The sequence below is a fragment of the Globicephala melas genome, chromosome X, assembly GCF_963455315.2.
Source record: "Globicephala melas chromosome X, mGloMel1.2, whole genome shotgun sequence".
NCBI classification, from domain to species: domain Eukaryota; kingdom Metazoa; phylum Chordata; class Mammalia; order Artiodactyla; family Delphinidae; genus Globicephala; species Globicephala melas.
In genome coordinates this window covers 1,332,579-1,352,705 of record NC_083335.1, presented here as the reverse complement: position 1 = coordinate 1,352,705, position 20,127 = coordinate 1,332,579, and the positions used below count along the sequence as shown (strand labels likewise).

Genomic DNA, 20,127 nt, shown 5'->3' with positions numbered 1-20,127 from the left:
ATTTCAAGAAAGGTTGAGTGTTTTTCCTCAGGGAACTTGACAGTAGAGAGATAAGGCAGAGACCCAGCCTCGAATCCTACCTCTGGATCTAACTGTGTGACATCTGTCAAGTCAGAAACAGGTTTGGAAAACATACTCCCAGAATGAATCGCTTCCCCTGTTTGCATATCAGTTTTCCCTGTGGAGGAGGAAGTCCAACCAGACAGTCTCTAAGGACCTCCCAGCTCCAGGACATAGGTCTACAGTCAATGGCTGCACACGGACTTCAGAAATGCCTCGCGGTGTGTGTATACTGGGTGGTGGCAGGAGTGGCACATGAGCAAGGGCAACAGCGAGAGCCCAACCGAGCAGAGCCCGAGGGACCCGACGACAATCAGTTGGGAAAGCCCAGGTACCTAAAGGGAAGGGAACTGAAGCAACGTCACGCTCTAAGTCTGCTGATTCTACGATGTGGGGCCTGGGGGAGACTCACCGATGCACCCATGATGATAAAGATATGCGTATCAGCCTGATGGAAGGCATCGCCCTGGTACAGCTCTTCCCGCAGGATCCCGCACACCTGGGTCCGGCTCAGAGCCACCTGCCCTGCCATGATGCTCTCTGGTAGAAGAAAAACTGGTTAACAAGGCAGGAGAACAGAAGAGCATTGAGAAGCTGGCCCCTTTCTGGAGGGGTCCTTTGGGCTCTCACCCAGCTGGTGCCTGATTATTGAAACCACTCACTGTGAATGGCTGGGGAGCAGGACGTTTGGGAGGTTAGAAACTGCTGGCCCTGGGCTCTGGCCATACTCTCTGGGCAACCTTCTTTCATGGTGTATGTTACCAAATTACCCAAAGCATTAATGAATTCCTTCTAGGGCCTCCGCTCTGGGGGACTGAATAAAACCCTGCTGTAGCATTGTACGACCTGCTTAAGACTATCTCACCCGGGGTTCAGGCGGAAACTCCACAATGAGCTGGAGCATGCTAGATTGTGCAGCTGATGGAGTGTAGCTCCAGCCCTCCTCCTGCCACGCTGCGAGACACCGGCAAGCCCCGTGTCCAGTGTGGCGGGGGGGCGGGGATGTAGGGGACTGTAAGATCGGCTAAGACTCTCTCGATTTTGCCCCGTTCCCAAGTATGGGAAATCAAAGTGCCTCGCAGCGCCGCGACCGCCCACTCAGTTACCTGTGCTTCGACGCTGCCACCAGTCGCGCTCGCAGCCCCGGAGTTCCCGGCAGTTTCCGGGGGCTACTCCCCGCCGGCCCATTTAACCGGCGGGGGCGGGCACCTGGTCTGAGCTGACCAGCCTCAGGCGAGACGCGCGGGTGGGGCCTCTGCAGGCCCCTCCCTCGAGGGGCGGGGAGGGCCAAGGGGCGGGCAGGTGCGCGCGCATTCCAGGCCGCCCCCCGCCCCCCCCCCCCCCCAGCGGACCCTGTGCGAGGGCCCAGCCCTGGCCCACCCTGCCCTTTGAGCACCTGCGCTGGCCGCCGGGCTACGAGCTGCTTCCTTTACCCGCCGCCGTTGTACCGTGTCCCCGATGCTTCGAGAGTCCGCGTGCTGCTCTCTGCTGCTCGCCCGCGTGCCCATCCCCGGCCCGACCCCGCCCCTATAGTCCGGCTTTCTCGCGTGCCCTGGGAGGTCCCGCGCCCTCGCGAAGGGCTCCACTTCCGCCGGCCGCGTGGTCACGCCCCTCGACCTTGTTTGTGGGCGGGGCCTTCAGCAGCCCCGTCCCCTCGCTGGACCGGTCGCCGGATCAGGTCAAACCGGCCCTATTAGATGATAGCCTCGTCGTGGCTCCTCCCCTAACGGGGGCGGGGCGGCCAAGCGCCCCGAGGCTGGATGCAGCCGACGGAGAGACAAGGGGGAATGCGGCTCGCGACGCATATTACTGGGGAACGTCCTGAGGGCCAGCCGAAGCTGCCGGGCTCGGGTTTCGGTCTGAGGCAGCCTCCCTCACACCTCTCCCCGGCCGGCCGGGGTCGGGGCCTGAGTGTTTTACTTCCGGATCCCACAGTTACGACACCGGAAGCCGGAAGTGGGAATTTGGCAGCGGGAGAAGGGAAGGGCTACCGCGGAACCCAGGCTTTCTCGGAGCATCGGGGCCCGAGGAGCGCTCGGGGCCCGCCACTCCCGCCTTTCTCACGTCGGACCGACTCTGCTGACAGGTGTGGTCCTCTTTTCCGAAGACAGGGTACCATCGGTGGGTGTTCCGCTGCCTCCGAGACCCCCCCCCGGACGACCAGGCTTCCCCCTCCTGTTGGGCCCCAGCCAGGTTCTGCCGCCAGCTTCTAGACCAGGGGCCGAGCCCAGCCGATTTAGGACTCAGGTTACTTTAGCGGCGAGCGGGACTGTTCCTGCCTCTTCTTCCTCCACCACGGCGGAGTCTGACCACACCCCTAGTTTGTGAATGACTCTTCTAGTTCGGAGACATTTTCTGTTCATCAAACTTGACTGCATTTGAGGTTAAGTTCTTTAAAAAGGCCTCAAATATAACTTGGCAGCTAAGTATCTTAACTCATGTGCCTCATTTTGCTCCTTTTGCAAAAGGTGACTGTCTCCCGGACCTCATATCCTTTCTGTGACTTGAGGATGAATGGGCCATCCTGGCATGTTCGAGGAACTCATTAAGGCGGCCACTATATCTGGAGTAGAGTGAGCGAGGGGAGAGTACTTAGAGTGGAAGCCATGGGGGACCAGATAGTGCACGGCCTTGTAGGCGGGTTGTAGGGTCTTTGAGTTTTACGCGATGGGCAATGAGACACCATGGTAGGGATCCGAGTAGAAGAGGAATGTGATCAGAGTCACCTTTTAGGCTGATTGTTCAGCTGATTGTTCGCTGATTGGCGCGGTGGGGAGAACAGACTGCAGGGGGCAAGGGTAGGAGCAGGGTGACCTGTTAGGAGGTTATTGTAGTAATCCAGGTGAGAGACGATGCTGCTCTGATCATTTTATTATGTAAAATTTCAAAGATGTTCAAAAGTAGAAAGAATAGTCTGGTAAATCCAATGTATCCACTTCCCAGCTTCAACAGTTACCAACTCGTGGCTACTTTTGTTTAATTTATACCCCTCACAGTATTCTATTATTTTCAAAAATAGCTTTATTGACATATAATTCACATACCTTACAATTCACCCATTTAAAGTGTACAGTTTGCTGGTATATTCACAGACTTGCACAACCATCACCATTAATTCCAGAACATTTTCATCACTCCAAAAAGAAATCCCATAAACTTTAGCCATCACCCCCATCACCCCATCTACCCCAGCTCTAAGCATCCACTAGTCTCTATGTATTTGCCTGTTCTGGACATTTCACATGAATGGAATCATATAATATGTGGTCTTTTGTGACTTGTTTCTTTCTCTTAGCATAATGTTGTAGCGTGGGAACGTACTAGATTTTGTTTATTCATCAGCTGATGGACATTTCGGTCATTTCCACTCTTTGGCTGTTAGGAGTAATGCTGCTGTGAACATCCCTGTGTGGACACAGGTTTTCATTTCTTTCAGGTAGATACCTAGGAGTTCCCCCATTATTTTGAACCAAATTCCAGACAGTGTAATTTCGTCCACAAATATTTCAGTGTGCATCTCTAAGAAATGACTTTGAAAGAAACATAACCACAATACCACTATCACACCTAAAATAGTTACCATTATTTGCTTAGCATCATCAAATAAATTCTAAGATACATTTTGACAGGATTTCCTGATGGATCTGACGTGAGCTGTGAGCGGCAGAGAGGACTCAAGAAGGACTCCTAGGTTTTGTCCCGCTAACTGGAGGATGGATTTGCCACCAACTGCTAATAAGGAAGGCCGTGGGTGAGCTGGCTTCTGGGAACTGTCAGGAGTGCAGTTTTAGAGACGTTAGTTTTTTGGTTTTTTTTTTTGCAGTACGCGGGCCTCTTACTGTTGTGGCCTCTCCCGTTGCGGAGCACAGGCTCCGGACGCGCAGGCTCAGCGGCCATGGCTCACGGGCCCAGCCGCGCCGCGGCACGTGGGATCTTCCCGGACCAGGGCACGAACCTGCGTCCCCTGCATCGGCAGGCGGACTCCCAACCACTGCGCCACCAGGGAAGCCCGAGACATTAGTTTTGAGAGGATGACTAGATACCCAAGTGGAGATGTGGAGTTTGATGTGTTAGTTTGGAGTTCAGGAAGGAGTTCTGATTTGGGGTATCATCAGCATTAAGATGAGGGTTACAGCTTTGAGTCTGGATGGAATTAGTATTGGAGTGACTGGAGTTAGAGAAAAGATCCCAGAACAGAGCCCTGGGCACCGCCATGTGAAGGGCTGGGCTGACGAGGATGGTCCAGTGAAAGAGCCAGAGCAGGGGCAGCCCGTGAGGCAGAAGGAGAACCAGGAGAGTGGGCTGTTCTGGAATCAGGGACCAGCGATCCGTCAGATACTGCTGGTGGGTCAGGAGGGTGTTCAGGTAAGTATCAGTAATAGTGAAACGTCCAGGCTCACTTGGTGTTCGAGTCTCTGGCTGAAGCTCAGGCCCTACTCCTGGAAACTTCTGTTGGGATTGGCCTCCTCCTCCATGTAGTCAGTCTTCTTGGTCAGGACTTAAAAGGGCTCCAGGCTGCTGCTGTCCAGCATAGCCTCCCTCTCTATACTCTAGTTCACAAGAGAACGCAAACAGCTCAGCCTGTGTCTGCCACTTTCTCTTCGGCTGTGAGCCCAGCTCCCACTTTCAGATGCTTCAGTACACATCAGATGCTAGATGTCCACCTCGGCCCCTCAGGTCCAGGGAACACTCATCAGGCTCTGAGTGAAGCCCCTCTTACTTGGTGTCTGGACTTCCTAGGGCTGCCGTGGGAGATTTCCACAAGCCAGGGGGCTGAAAGCAACAGAAATTTATCCTCTCCCAGCTCTGGAGACCAGAAGCCTGCGATCAAGGTGTTGGCAGGGCCGTGCTTCCTTTGGAGGTTCCAGGGGAGGGTTCTTCCTGCCTCTTCCAGCTTCTGGGGGCTCCAGGTGCCGCTTGGCTTGTGGCCGCATCCCTCCCATCTCTGCCTCCATCTTCACGTGGCTTCTGCTCTGCGTCTGTATCTCTGCTCTTCTGTGTCTTATAAGGACCCTGCCATTGGATTTAGGGCCACTCTCATCCAGGATGATCTCATCTCCAGATCCTTAACTTTATTACATCTGCAAAGACCCTTTTGCCAAGTCAGGTCACAGTCACAGGTTCTGGGGGTCAGGGCGTGGACATACCTTATTGGGGGCCATCATTCCACTCAGTACACTAGGTGAGGGGCCAGCACCCTCTACTCGTGCTTGGAGGTGTAGGTGTCGGGGTAGGATTCCCGGCACACTGGCACCTCCCTCCAAAAATAATCTCTGTGATTTCTCCTCTCTGGTGAAGTTCCTCAGGTTACAGCCTGGAGATAGTGCTAGGCACAGTTTACAACCAGTGCTGAACCGTGACCTTTCCAAGCGCCACATAAATGCCTGTGCCTCCCTTTGGAATGGGAGTATGTGCCACCTCTTAGCAGCCTTTTCTGCTTGGCACAGTGCTCGTCATTCTGCTTAAAGTGTGGCGCCCGAACTCCTCCCCGGCCTGCAGGGTGGGAGAATTCTGCATAGGCCTCCTCACGTGATGCCTCTGCTGGCTCTCTGTTTCAGACCCTGACGTGTTGGATGAGCAGGCCCCCTTGGAAGAGTCCACTGTGTGAGATGGTGCAGCCTAGCGGCGGCCCGGCAGGGGACCAGGACGTGCTGGGTGAAGAGTCTTCTCTGGGGAAGCCAGCCATGCTCCACCTGCCTTCAGAGCAGGCTGCTCCTGAGACCTTCCAGCGCTGTCTGGAGGAGAATCAAGAGCTCCGAGGTGAGGGAGACAGCGGGTGTGTGGAGTAAAATGTCCGGGGACCCGGCACTGCTGGGGGAAGGATTATCGCACTCACCTGCCCCTCTGCCTTGACTGGGACTGGGGTGGGCCAGTTAGAGACTGAAGCTCAGCCACGCTTCCTCTTTGTTTCAGGTGGGATTCCCTGGAAGTGGACTTTGAGATACAGAGTGGCATGCAGGACGTTTATTTAGAGTTCTCTTAGGAGTAACACTGGGGGGGGAAGGGCAGGGCAGTGAAGAAGCAGGGGAGGGCGGAGGGAGAAGCTGGGCCGCAGTGCAGGCCAGCCCTACAAGGAGCTCTGGAGCGGGAAAGACCCTTCTGCGTTGTCCCACTTGGGCCAACGCGGCCAGGCCCCCTGTGTCTCAGTACTGATCAGTCATTAATCACTGGCTCTCGTGGGAAGGGGCGTGGCTATCCTGGGAAGGGGCGTGGCTATCCTGGGGAGGGGGCGTGACCTGCTCCGGAAAGGGGCTGTGGTCCGCTCTGGGAATGGGCGTGGCCTCCCTGAGAAGGGCCAGTGGGCTGCTTTGGAAAAGGGGCGTTCAGGCCCTGTGGGCGGGGCATGAGCCCGGCGGGCCGCTCCTCGAAGTTACCGGAGCTGAGGGCTGTCCTCCAGCAGCACCCATCCCCCAGGTGGCCGGGTTCGAGTACCTTCCGGGCCGCCCCCTCCCCATCGCCATCACAGCCCCCGCTCACTCACTGTCCATGTGCTCACCTGCATCGGGGGCAGCTTCTCCAGGCCCCAGGGGCCGTCTCATCGCGCCCCTCACCTGGTGTGGCTGCCCTGGGGTGTGGCCCACTCCTGCCTGCTTCGCGTGAGACAGCCCTCCCCCCTGGTGGTCGTGCCCCGGGGGCTCCTCGTCTGGCGCGCCGCTCCTTGGGTACGGTAGCCCCAGGTGCCCAGGCGGCGCCCCTGCTTCTCACTCAGTGAGACTCTTGTGTTTTGTGCTGTGAGGACCTTCTACACTGCCGAGCCCAGAGCTGCAGGTGGAGATGGGCGGCACAGACTCCCCGGGTGGGTCACGGGGAGTGATGGGGCACATGGCCACTTTTGCTTCATCCTGGTTCCTGTTGGCAACTCAGGGCTTAGAAAGGTCGCAGCCTTTGTGTACACCATATCCCAGAGGACAGGGCCTTGGTTATTTTCACTCAGCCGTCCACTGTCCAAGCTGGTGGGCAGGTTGGCATGTGACATAAGCAGTGGAGGCCACAGTCATGGGACCACTCCCCGACCCCTCTGCTGGACAGTGCATCCTCTGGTGTGATGGGATGTCACGCGGGGCCCTGTGCTGATGAGTCACGTGCCCTGTAGGCCTCGGAGACTGGTGCTGGCTGAGGCCCTGCAGGCAGGGACCAAACTTGTGCCCAGAATATGTGTCTCTTTTTCTGTGAAGATGAGTCGCCTTCTCTTGCAGGATGGAAAGGTCAGCCGGCCACTTAGGGGCTGCTTGGTCTTTTGGAGCGCTGGCCTGCTTTGGAGACAGCCCTGATTCACGCACAGAGGGCTGGGACCTACCTGCTTGAGGACAGGGTCCTCCCCCTCAGCGCTCAGACATCTAGAGGTTGTTCTGGGCACTGTGGCGTGTTGAGCAGCGTCCCTGGCCTCTACCCACGAGGTGCCAATAGCACCCCTTCAGTTAAGACAACCATCAGTATCCCCAGATGTCATCAGATGTCCTACTGTGTTGGGGCCACATAGAGCTGGCAGCCGGGCTGAGGGGCGGGGAGACAGCTCACCCTCCATAGCTATGTGCGTAGTCTCTGCTCATCCCCAGGACAGCGCTCTGGCAAAGGGGACTCGGGCTGGCCAGACAGGCACCATGGACCCCCAGCTGCCCCCCAGGGAGCTCGGGCTCTGCACGTTTCTGCTTATATGGCTGCAGTGTATCAGGCCCTGGTCCAAACCCCTGGGGCCCGAGGTGTCTGCCCCTGTGATGCTTGTGATTGTGTCCATGGAGGAGGGGGCAGGAGGGTGGACGTAGGATTTGTTTGGAGTATTTGTGGGTAAGCTTCATGGTAGAAGTTGTTTCTACCTGGTGTAGGAGTCCATTGATGTGGCGAGTCCAGTGAGAAGCATGAGTGGGCGCCAGTGTCTGGGGCCAGAGGGGAGTGACTGCCAGTGGGTATGAGGTTTCTTTTGGAAGATGGAAATGCTCTGGAGCTAGGCAGAGGTGATGGGCGCACAGCTTGGTGAGTATACTATAGCCACTGAGTGACCGGATACTTTAAAATAGTTCAAGTGGTGAATTTGGTGTTCTGTGAATTGTACCTCAGTTAAAAACAGAAGTTGCATGTGAGCTGAGCTGAGCCTTGGTGGAGGCTGGTGAGGAACCTGAGGCAGGGGACAGTGGGGCGCACAAGGTGGCTTTGGAGCCAGGCTCAGGAGCCACTGTGGTTCCGGCGAAAGAATGTTCCATCAGTAGGCACCAGTTAGCTCGTTGGGGGTTTTGACCAGAGGGGGGCCTGAAGCTACTGCCTGCCCCCTCTTGTCCAGCTCTGTGGTGGCTAGAACCTTTGCATGCCACGGATCAGTTCTGTCACTCCCAACGGATTTCTGCTGCCTGGGGTGTCCCCAGGTGTGTGGCTGTCCTTTCCTTAGGCCCTGCTGACTGCCCGGGGAAAGGAGGATGGACTGGTTCTTGAGGTTGTCTTGAAAACCAGGCACTTGGGCTGCTTTTTTGTTCACCTTTCCTCATCCTGTGAGATGGGTGTGCTTGTCCCCGTTGAACATGGACATGAGGATGGTGAGGCTCAGAGAGGTGGCTAAGTGGCCTGCTCCAAGGCTTCTCACCACCCCCCCCGGTCTGTGGCCAGCAGTGCCACGGGCAAGTTTGTTCTGGTGGCTGTGCCCCCGAGTCTGATCCCGAAGGCAGTGACCCAGGGCCCCAGGGCGGCCCACCTCTGACCCACGCAGAGGGCAGATGAGTTCCAGAGTCACTTGCAAAGAAAGTGGCATTTGACACGTGCTTTTTTCTTTTTTTTTGGCTGCCATGTGCGGCCGGTGGGATCTCAGTTCCCCAACCAGGGATTGAACCCACTGCCTGACAGCGAAAGCCTGGAATCCTAACCACTAGGCCACCAGGGAACTCCCGGACACATGCTTTCAAGTGAAGCTGACGTGGTTAATATCTTGGAGACACTGGGGGCACATCATTTGCGTAGTTGACTTCGAAAGCGCTTGGCGAAGTGAAGGGAGTGTTTGGAAGCTGTCAGGGTGGGAGAGGCCGCGGGGTGGTGGAGGCCGCGGCCACCAGGCTCACCTGCCCCCTGCCACCTCTGCAGATGCCATCCGCCAGAGCAACCAGATGCTGCGGGAACGCTGTGAGGAGCTGCAGCGTTTCCAGGGCAGCCAGAGGGAGGAGAAGGCCTTCCTCATGCAGAAGTTCCAGGAGGCCCGGGACCTGGTGGAGAGGCTGAGCCTGGAGAAGCGGGAGCTGCACCGGCAGAGGGAGCAGGCCCTGCAGGAGGTGGAGCGCCTCAAGACATGCCAGCAGGTAGCGGGCCACTGCTGCCCGCCCCGGACCCGCAGGGACTGTGCTCGGGGTCGTGGGGGGGGCTCCTGGAGTTGGGAAAAGCCATTGTCCTCGTGGTCATGGCGTTAGGCTTAGTCACCCAGGAGGGATGCAGGTTGAAATCAGCAAAGATAAAAGGAACAGAGGGCGGGTCCAGGAGAGGCTGGGCCACGTGTGATGGCACGCACGGGTACCACCGCCAGGGAAGCTCCCGTGAATGGTGCGGTCTGGGGACTTGAGTGGGGGTTGGTCCTGGAGGCCTGGGGCACCCATGTGACTGACCTGAGTTCCCGGGTCTCTGCGCCCCGCAGGTCAAGGTGATACATGTGGCCTGGGGCCCCGCCCCAAATCACCCTGGTGGTGTAGACTGCCTGGTGGGGGCCCTTGGGGAGGTGTGTTAGGTTCCTGGAGCTGCTGTGACAAAGTACCACAAACTGGATAGTTTTAAGCCACAGAAACGTATTGTCTCCTAGTTCTGGAGGCTGGAAGTCCAAGATCAAGATGAGGGCAGGATCTGGCCAAGGGCTCTCTCCCAGCCTCGGGTGCTGGCTGGCAGGACTTGGCGTCCCTTGGTTTGCAAACACACTGTCATGGGGCCTTCTCCCCGCATGTCTGGGCATCTGTCCTCCTCTTATGAAGACACTGGTGTCAAAGAGCAGCTCAGCCGGCCATTAGGTAAAGGGGTAAAAACAGGTTTTGTTTGGTAACTACCAACAGCAGGGGAAGGTGCTGCGCACCCTTCTGATGGGCACAGAATTGCTGGCGATTTGAAGGGAGAGTGAGGTGGGGGCAGCGAGCAGGGGCTCAAGTGAAAACCCACGCGGGGTGGGTCAGTGTCAGTGCGGTGAGGTCAGCAGCGTCCACCCCGGGAGTCAGTTCTGGAAGTTAGGATTCCATCCCACGCAGACACACGCAGACCGAGGCCCTATCCTTCCTGAGGATTTCGTTTCAGAGGAATGGCTCTCAGGTCCCCAAGAAAGACTCCTGGGTTGTCTCAAAGGGACAGAGGAAGGATTCACATGTTGGGAGCCCTCTTAGGAAAGGCTCTGAGGATGGTGGGGGTCTAGGTCAGGTGTTGGCTGGAGCAAACAGTACATTCTTTTGCCAGCCCTCTTTTCTCAGACAGGAACTCAAAAGGGGGCTGGGCCGGCCCAGGGTCGTGACCTTAGGCTGCAAGAAGCCACTCTAGAGTTTGCTCGAGTGTCCGAGTCTTTTGTAGTTCTCAGCAGTCACTGGATCAGGGGCCCACCCTCCTCCAATACGATCTCATCTTAAGTTGGTCACATCTGGAGAGACCCTGTCTCTAAATCAGGTCCCATTTACAGGTACTGGGGGTTAGGCCGTGGCCATGTCACTTTGGGGCCATCGGTAAAGCCACTACAATCCTGAACTGGTGTACTCAGCGCAAAAGTGAGAAGGAGAAGGCTGCTGTTCTCAGGATGCCTTCAGAGCATCCGCCTGCCCCGTGCTCACGTGATGGGATGCTGGCTTCACGGTAGCGATCAGAGCCACTGCCAAAGCCCTATTTCTAGCTGTCAAGCCTGACAGTAGCGGGTATTGGAGGGGCCATGGCTTCATGTTGCTGGTGGCAGCATCAGTTGGTGCCACTGCTTTTTTTTTTTTTTGCGGTACGCAGGCCTCTCACTGTTGCGGCCTCTCCCGTTGCGGAGCACAGGCTCTGGACGCGCAGGCTCAGCGGCCACGGCTCACGGGCCCAGCCGCTCCGCGGCATGTGGGACCCTCCCGGACCGGGGCACGAACCCGTGTCCTCTGCACTGGCAGGCGGACTCTCAACCACTGCGCCACCAGGGAAGCCCCAGTGCCACTGCTTTGAAAAACTATTTGGCATTTTTCTCTTCAAGTTGAAAATTTAGGTCACCCCCAACTCATCAGTTGCACCCCTGGTATACGTAAGAGAAACTCCTGCACATGGACAACAGGTGATGGGGATAAGACGGTGACCCCAGCAAAAACCTGGGCATAGCTGAGTGCCCGTCCCTGGAGAAAGTGGTAGAGCCACAGGCTGGAGTTTTTTCCAACAGCTCTTCCAGGATAAAACTCAACATACCATGAAATTCACCCCTTGAAAGTGTAGAATTCAGTAGTTTTTAGTATAGTCACAGAGTTGTCCAACCGCCACCTCCATCTGCTTCCAAAACATTGTCATCATCCCAAGGAGAAAGCCCGTCCCCACGAGCAGTCACTGCCCAGCCCCGGGCACATGCTCACCTTCCTGTCTGTGTTTGCCTGCTCTGGGCGTCTCCTGTGAGTAGGATCCACCGTGTGGCTCTCATGTCTGGCTGCTTTCACTCAGCATCACTTTTTTTTTAAAAAAAATAATATTTACTTATTTATTTATTTGGTTGCACCAGGTCTTAGTTGTGGCAGGTGGGCTCCTTAGTCATGGCATGCGAATTCTTTTTTAAATTTTTTTAACATCTTTATTGGAGTATAATTGCTTTACAGTGGTGTGTTAGTTTCTGCTTTATAACAAAGTGAATCAGCTATACATATACATATAACCCCATATCTCCTCCCTCTTGCGTCTCCCTCCCTCCCACCCTCCCTATTGACATGCGAATTCTTACTTGCAACATGCCTGTGGGATCTAGTTCCCTGACCAGGGATGGAACCTGGGCCGCCTGCATTGGACCTCAGAGTCCTAAGCACTGCGTCACCAGGGAAGCCCCAGCATCATGTGTTTTGAGGTCCATCCACGCTGTAGTCTGTCTGGATGATATTCCAGTGCATGGAGAGACTGCGTTTTGTTTATCCAGTCGTCATTTGATGGACATTTGGGTCGTTTCCACTCTGGCTGTTAGGAGTAATGCTGCTGTGTGGACGTGGGTTTTCACTTCTTTCAGGTAGATACCTAGGAGTTCCCCCATTATTTTGAACCAAATTCCAGACACCTCATAGTTTTGTCTGTCAATATTTCAGTGTGCATCTCTAAGAAACATAAGAACAATACCACCATCACACCTAAAGTAGTTACCGTTACCTGCTTAGTGTCATCAAATAGATTCTAAGAAACATTTTGACAGGATTTCCTGGTGGATCCGATGTGAGCTGTGAGAGGTAGAGAAGACTCCAAGGTTTTGTGCCGCTAACTGGAGGATGGACTAGATGGGGAAGGCCTCACCGGGGTGCCATCTAGTCAGGACTGGAATACATGTGGGTATCTGGGGAAAGACTGTTTTAGAGGTGGAGAAAGCATGTGCAAAGGTCCTTAGGCAGGAGCATGTCTGTGATGTTCAGGGAAGACCGAAGAGGCAAACATGGCTGGGGCAGAGTGGATAGGGGCTGAGGAGGGCAGAGTCATGGTGGGGCTAATCATGTGGGATTAGTAAGCCAGTGAAGGATTTGGGCTTTGATCCTGAGTGTGACAGGACCCGTGGGAAGGTGCTGTGCTAGTGTGAGACATTATCTGGATTCCTGTCTAGTGTAGGGGTGTTATGGGTTGAATTATGTTCCCCCAAAAGAAATGCCCATATCCTAACCCCTGGGACCTCAGAATGTGACCTTATTTAGAAATGGGGTGTTTGCAGATGTAATCAAGTTCAGATGAGGTCACACTGGCTTAGGATGGGCCTAAATCCAATGACTGGTATGTTTCAAAGAAGAGAAACAGACACCCAGGGAAGATGGTCACGTGACAATGGAGGCTGCTACAGCCAAGGGCCCTCAGGAGGAACCAGGCCCGCCGACACCTTACTCTTGGACTCCCGGCCTCTAGAGGCAATCCGTTTCTGTTGTCTTAAGCCCCCTGCTTTGTGGTCCTTTTGGGGAAAGCTTACTGCAGCCTCCGGGCCTCAATGTGGAGAAGCTGGGCAGGCAGTTGGGTAGCTAAGCTGGGGTGCCGGAGGGAAGTCTGTCCTGGAGGGAGGAATCTGGAAGCCCTCAGTCCGTGGAGGGTACTGAAAGCCTTGAGACGGAGCAGGTCATCATCGTGCGCGTATAGCTGGAGAGGAGACGCGGCCCTGAGACTGCCCTTGAGAAGGATGGTGGGTGGGGCCGTGTGTGCGGCCGGGAGCACAGGGCTGCTGGTTCCTACCGAGGGGTTACTGCGGAGGGGCCGGGTATGCAGAAGACCGGGGCTGCATCCTTGGCTTGAGCAGCCCGAGGTCTCAGGGGACCGGGATCTGGACAGTTTGATGACGGAGGCACACAGACTCCTGCTGGGCTCAGCCCTCGCGGCCTGCTTGTCAGCCTCGTGAGACTCGAGGCACCTCCGTGCTCCCGTGTCCCTGGGTCTCCTGTTGCCCCATCTGCAGGGATGAGGAGGGGCTTGGAGTGGGGGCTCATGGGACTCGATCCCTTTCCACCGCTTCAGTTGCCTCGCTGGGGGGGAGAAGCTTCCAGAGGTGAGAGGTGAGATGAGTAGGGGTGCTGAGGGTGCGAGGGGAGCCCTCGGGGGACCCGTCTCAGTGCTTTCAGCTGCCCTGGGGCTTGGGGCTGCCAGGGGTGAGCAGCTGGTAGGGAAGCATCGCCGACAGGAGGTGGCTTTTTTTCATGCAGCAGATGGCCGAGGACAAGGCCTCAGTGAAAGCCCAGGTGACGTCCTTGCTGGGGGAGCTGCAGGAGAGCCAGAGCCGCTTGGAGGCCGCCACCAAGGAGCGGCAGACTTTGGAGGGCAGGTGAGTAGGGAGGGAAAGCCAGCCTGGAGGCCGTGTCAGGCGCCCGAGAAGAATGAGGCCATTCAGGGGCTTCCAGAGAGCTCCTCTGTGACAGGATGGATGGGAGCACACGGGCGTGGGGCAGGTGTGTGGCGGGGCTGTGGACTGGGTGTCCAGGACCTGAGTCCCAGCGGCACTTCTGGCCTCTCTGACCTTTTGCTGGAGTTTGGATTATTTCCTGAGGGGGCATTTGCCGGGCAGTGGGGAAGAGCACCCCCGTGACCTGCAGGAAAGCACTCCAGTGCCCTCCCGGCTGAGGTTGATGACAGGGACAGGGCATGCGCCAGCACCCCCAAGGACAGAAGACGCGGGTCGGGGGTGGAGAACCCCACACCTTCGGCTTCCCCTCTCCCTCCCATGAGGGGCCAGCCGAGCACTCTCCCTTCTCCGGCAGTGACAGATGCCTCCCTGGAGACCCAGGGAGCCCACTCGAGACTCAGCGCCCCGGGTTTCATTGAGGGCTGGTCGCTGCCCGGCACGTGCCAAACTTCCCGATTCCCAGAGGAAAGCAGGTGCGCCCCCTAAACCACCCTGTGGTGCCAGAGTCCAGGCACAGGGACCACCCTTATCAGTAGGGAAAGTGTCTTGTTGATGCAGGGCACTCGCACCAGCCCACTGCCCGGGCACCACCCCGGGGCCAGCCTTGCAAGCCGGCCCTTACAAAGCTGGCAGCCTCAGGTCCACCAGTCGCTCTCTCCTGCAGAGGGAGGTTCCTGTAAGCGGGGTCATTGGGTCAAAGGGCACGGATGTTTCAGTGATTCTCACGCCGCCCGGCTGCTGCCGTCCAGAAAGATGGGTCCAGGCGACAGAGGTGGCCCCAGCTCTCCCAGCGCGGGAGGTGATCGGGGTGCCCTGGGCGGTGTCGGGGGCGCCTTTGTGAAGGAGGCTGGAGGAGCAGGCAGGGGTGACAGCGTGTGAGCGCGCTGCCCTCTAGAAAGAAGACGGCGAAAGGGAGGCCGCGGAAGGCTGAGCCTGCTGGCCCCTGGCTCTTCGCATTCTGCTGTTTCCCGTACACGCTTCTGTCCCTCCGGGTTTCAAAAAGGCACGTGTAATTTTTAGGGCGCTTTTGGGTCTTCCCCGCCTATCTTTTTTCTATGCACATGAAAGAAGCCAACTTTGGTCACTTAATGACCCTGCAAGGGCGTTCCTCCAGCAATTGTAGGCTCTTGGGCACCCTCCTTCCCTGTCCCCCGCCCCCGTCTCCGTGGCTGAGCATGTGCGTGCTGAGCTGGACGGCTCGGGGCAGGAAGCCTGGCGCATCTCACATCATTCGGCGTGGCCATTTAAGTGGCCTCAGACTTAATGCACATGGCTGCCCTTTGAGCCCTGGCCTGTCACATCGGGCCCCTGGCAGGCAGCACTTCCATCTGCTGATGACAGTGGCAGCCGCTAACTTTTGTCGGCTCCCAGATGGGGACCTGTGTTCAGTAGATTTGGATGGGCGCGTGCACACGGTGAGACCAGAGACCATCCCCAGTAGCCTCCCCCACCAAGAAGCAGCCACTGTCGTCGCGCAGGGAGCTGTGTGGACGTAGGGATGTGGAGCGGGGAGATGGCGGGCTGGGCCGGAGGTGGCTGAGGAGAGCTGAGCTGTCACTGCGCCATGGGACAGGGCACCGGGAATTCTCTGCTGAGGCTGCTGCTGTCTCCTGGGTGGGCAGGCGCGAGGCTCTTCGTGCAGGTGCGGACCCCAGGGCCCAGACGGGCCTGCGCCCCCTCGCCACTTCTGGAGCTGTGACTGGTCGGCAGAGAGCCTCTGAGCACTGACCCTGCCTCCCCTTCACCTCCCCCCGCCCTGCCCCATTTCTCACCTTCTCCCTCTCCGGCTTCCAGAAAGGCTCTCTTTGCTGGCTGTCTCCACCTGCTTTCCTCCCAGTCCCTCCCAGCCCATCCACTGAGATGGCTCTGGCCAGGGCCCCCAGCGCCCACGTGTCGCAACCCAATGGGCAGTTCCCTGGGGCTCCTCTCCCCTGGGACCACCTCCTTCGCCTTCCAAAGGGCTTCTCTGGGGGCTGCCATCAGCCCGACCCTGCCCCCATTCGGCTGCCCTGCAGTTGTCCCTGTTTCCAGTGATAGTGCGTCCACTGTGATGCCTGGAGGACCCCCTTGGTCCCACCTCTCTGTGACTTGTCCCCCCCTCCTTGGTCCCACTGTGCCGTGACTTGTCCCTGCCTCTGCACAGCGTGGCGGGGATGCTGGGAGCACAGGAGGGTCCTGCTACAGGCCCTCTGTGACCGCCCATGCCCTCACCAGGGTCCGGGCCGCCAGCGAGCAGGCCCGGCAGCTGGAGAACGAGCGCGAGGCGCTGCAGCAGCAGCACAGCGTGCAGGTGGACCAGCTGCGCCTGCAGAACCAGAGCATGGACGCCGCCCTGCGCATGGAGCGCCAGGCTGCCTCGGAGGAGAAGTGAGTGGGCCGCTGCCTCCTGGGAGCCCTTCCAGGGGCCGGCCGGTGGGGAGGGCCCAATGCTGTCCCTTACCGTTGTCACACCCCAACGATCTGGCTTTCAGAGGGTGACATTGTTCGCTCTCCGGTCCACATGTCAACAGCGTCCCGTCTGGGATCCTACCTTCTCCTTGTTGGCGTGTCTTTTGAGTCTTCTTTAATCTAGAACAGTCCTCCTGCTTTTCTCTGTTTTTCTTGAACTTGACTTTTTTGACCAGTACAGGACAGCTCTGTTTTATTATAAACATTTCTTTGTGTACATTTTGAAATGCCAGATTGATGGAAAATGATATGAAATAGGTAGCAAAGCTTGCCTCAGAGCTGACGGCCTTCCAGGCACACAGGCACCCTGAAAGCCACATTCTGGTCTGTGGCCGTGACGACAAGGAAGAGGGTGGAGTTGGAAGCAGTAAGAGCTGTGGCTGGGTCAGCACAAGGTGGTTCTCCAGCCTCAGCTCCTTTTCCGTAGGAGGAAGCTGGCCCAGCTGCAGGTGGCCTATCACCAGCTCTTCCAAGAGTATGACAGCCACATCAAGAGCAGCATGGTGAGCAGTGAGTGGAGCCGAGTGGACATGGTGGCGGCATCTCCTGGGCTGCCGGCCTGGGGCTGACTCCCTCAGCTCAGGGGTACTGGAACTCAAGGCCCTACCTTAACAGACTCACACAGCTGGCTCTGGAGAGGGATCCTCCATTCGACCTAGAGCTTCGTCAGGGCTCTGGGGTGATGGCTCAGGACAGGCAGTGGGGAGGCGGGGACGCTGGGGCTGTGTTGTTTGCAGCCCATGTTGGACTAGGCGGCGCCTCCAGATGCTCCGCCTGTGGGCAGGACCACGCTTGTCTCTGCAGCTGGTCCCTCCCGCCAGGCGTCCCCAGATTTCCCTGGGAATGTTTCCATACCAGTGTTGAAGGTGGCTGATACCCCTTTTCTAGTTTGTCCTCGTCAGACTCATACTGAGTGCGGCTTCTAGTGATCACATTCTAAGAAGGATGTAGTCAAACCCGAACATACCCGGAAGAGATTTATAAGGGTAAAGCCTGAAAAGTGGGTCCCATGAGGAAGAGTTAGTTAGGAAAGCGTGTCCCTTTGATCTCCAGAGGGAAGGCTTGGTGGTGTGTGTGTGCGTCTGTGTGTGGGGCTGTGGGGGGGGGGCATCCGTGAGGGACCAGCAGACCCTCGACCAGGTGGCAGAGCGGAAGGACCGACGGGCCTCGGCTTAGCGGGCACATGGTGGAGCATTAGTGCATGAGACTGGCTCAGTGTGCAGCACGTGGCCTCCGGAGGGAGTGTGGCCCCTGTCCTTTGAGGGGTCAGAGGACTGTCCAGCTGGGAAGGGAATGTCGGCCTGGGGGCGGTTGTGCCAGATGACCTCGAGGTCCCCTCCAGCCTCCGCCTTTCCTGGGCCCTGCATAGCACGGGCTGGCTGGGCCCGATCTCTCGTTCCTCTCGGTTCTGCCTTCCTGGAGCGGCAGCTGGCCTGGGGGCAGCCCTGCCCCAAGGCTGAGCCAGACCAGGCCCTGTCAGCTCCCCGTCGCCCACATCTAGGGATTGCAGCTGGAAGATCTCAAGCAGCAGCTCAAGCAGGCCGAGGAGGCCCTGGTGGCTAAACAGGAGCTGATCGACAAACTGAAGGAAGAGGCTGAGCAACACAAGACTGTGATGGAGACGGTTCCGGTGCTGAAAGCCCAGGTGAGGGCTCTCCTCTGCGGCCTGCGCGCGGGTGAGCAGACCGGGCCACTGGCGCTGGGACCGGCATGCCTCTGGCAGCGCTTTGCACTGGCCTCTCGGAAGCTCTTTGAGTCCCTCGCAGTGTTCCTGGAAGCCTCGATGCCTCTGGGGTGACTGTCTTCGTGCTGTGGGCTCTGGGAGAACAGGAGCGGGCTCTGCCTTCCCCCGGCCCCCGTGGCTGCCGTGGAGTGTCCAGTGCGTGGCTGATGGAGAGTGGGCACTGCCCCTGTCTTGGCTTTGCCAGGCGGATATCTACAAGGCGGATTTCCAGGCTGAGAGGCAGGCCCGGGAGAAGCTGGCTGAGAAGAAGGAGTTCCTGCAGGCGCAGCTGGAGCAGCTGCAGAGGGAGCACAACAGGCTGAAGACCAGCTGTCAGGAGTCGGCCAGGTGGGCCTCGGAGCGCGGGACCCACGGGGAGTGGCAGCGGGTACCGGGCCTGTCAGGTTAGGGGGAGCTGGCCTCCCTCTCCCCGCCTCGCGCCTCGTCCTTCCATCAGCTTTGTACGTGCTGGAGATTGACTCATACGTACTGATCGGACGGTTTCTTTTCTCAAAGGATCGAAGACATGAGGAAGCGGCATGTAGAGGTCTCCCAGGCCCCCTTAGCCCCTGCCCCAGGTGAGGGAGCTGCAGGGGGAGGGCTGGGGAGGGCAGGGTGCTGGGAGGAGGTGCTGAGGATCCTGGAGCCCAGCGAGAGAGCCCCTGGCCCCTCCTTCCCAGCGGTACCGCCCCTGGGGGCGGGGCTAAAGGGGAGGCGCTAGCGGTGGGGACCCAGGTCACTGGAACCAAGGTATCTTGGCACTTTCTGCCTTGGCCCTTCCCTGCAGTTTGTGCAAGGGGACACACAAGAAGCCCGCCCCCACCAGTGCCTATTCTCTTTCCCCAGCTCATCACTCCTTTCACGTGGCCCTGCCCAGCCAGAGGAGAAGCCCCCCTGAAGAGCCGCCCAACTTCTGCTGCCCCAAGTGCCAGTATCAGGCTCCTGACATGGACACCCTGCAGATACACGTCATGGAGTGCATCGAGTAGGGCTGCCTACCGACACCCAGCCCAGGACAGTGCAATCTGTTGCTTTCCTCTCCTGTCTGCCTGGTCCTGAATTAGGGGCTGGGTGACAGAGGGTGGGCCCCTTCTCTGAGCCCCGAGACCTAGCCGCAGGGCCTTACGTCCCCGTCCGCTGGTTCACCTCTTTTAGGGCACACAGAGCCCCAGATAGGTGCGATGCTCTGCTTTTTCTGTTCGTTCTGTCTGCTTGAGTCCGGGGTTCGCTCTTCTTTCACCTGTGCTGGGGAAGCCAAGAGCCCAGGCCAGGGCTCCCAGACAACTGATTCCCAGGCTGAGACGGGCAGGACCCTTCGTCCCGGCCGCCTGGCACAGTGCGGTGCTGCTCTCATGGGCCGTGTGCTGTTCCATTGGCGGCTGCACCACTGTGGATCGAACTTGTCTGCTGCTAGCGGACGTTTGCGTTGTTACTGGTCTTTTTACTGTCATAAACAACACCACGCTGAAAATCCTTGTGCGTCCGTCATATGTACCTTTTGGTTGGATGCCGCAGAAGCGGCACCATTGAGCAGGGGGGTAGACAGTGCCGGCGCTCCCCTACCCTGGGCGTGCTTTCCCACTCCTCCCTCACTCCCCATCGCCCTGCCGCAGATGATGGGTGTCCAGCCCGTGGGCTTGTGCCGTCCACCAGGCGAGCCGTTCTCTGTTAAGAGGGAGCTTGAGCATCTCTTGAGAGCTTGAAGGGTCCTGTTCAGTTCTTCTGGTGTAGACAGCTTGTTTGTATTTTTTGCCCATTTCTCTATTGGGCTGTTAGTCTTTTGTTCCTTGACTTACAGCAGCTCTTTGGTCATTAGTGGGATCAGCTCTTGTGTGTGATAGAAATTTCGGTTATCTTTTCCTCCTGACTTGGTACCGGTGTGTTTGGA

At 57.7% G+C, this 20,127-nt stretch overlaps 2 protein-coding genes across 6 annotated transcripts in view; one reads left to right on the top strand and one right to left on the bottom strand.

The window, feature by feature from the left end:
- Window positions 1-1,959, bottom strand: part of G6PD (glucose-6-phosphate dehydrogenase) — a 13,067-nt gene extending 11,108 nt beyond the window's left edge. Inside the window, exons 1-2 of one of the 2 annotated variants that reach the window (XM_060292950.2) lie at window positions 1,457-1,959; window positions 473-600 (exon numbers count right to left, since the gene is read on the bottom strand). In XM_060292950.2, coding sequence (XP_060148933.1) covers window positions 473-600; window positions 1,457-1,568 — 240 coding nt within the window. In that variant the 5' untranslated portion in view covers window positions 1,569-1,959. Of the gene's footprint in view, window positions 1-472; window positions 601-1,166; window positions 1,316-1,456 lie in introns of those variants that run through there. The other variant, XM_060292951.2, reaches the window with a different exon arrangement.
- IKBKG (inhibitor of nuclear factor kappa B kinase regulatory subunit gamma) lies at window positions 1,750-20,127 on the top strand. 4 transcript variants are annotated; one of them, XM_060292955.2, is made up of 10 exons: window positions 1,750-2,146; window positions 5,619-5,820; window positions 9,124-9,335; window positions 13,875-13,990; window positions 16,283-16,435; window positions 16,944-17,019; window positions 18,018-18,161; window positions 18,445-18,587; window positions 18,756-18,817; window positions 19,086-20,127. In XM_060292955.2, exons 2-10 carry the CDS (start codon window positions 5,634-5,636, stop codon window positions 19,226-19,228), a joined length of 1,236 nt encoding a protein of 411 aa, XP_060148938.1. In that variant the 5' UTR covers window positions 1,750-2,146; window positions 5,619-5,633; the 3' UTR covers window positions 19,229-20,127. The 4 variants fall into 4 exon arrangements, with proteins under 4 accessions (XP_060148938.1, XP_060148937.1, XP_060148936.1 ...); XM_060292954.2 differs by having other exon boundaries at window positions 1,752-2,181; window positions 13,872-13,990; XM_060292953.2 differs by having other exon boundaries at window positions 1,753-2,146; window positions 13,872-13,990.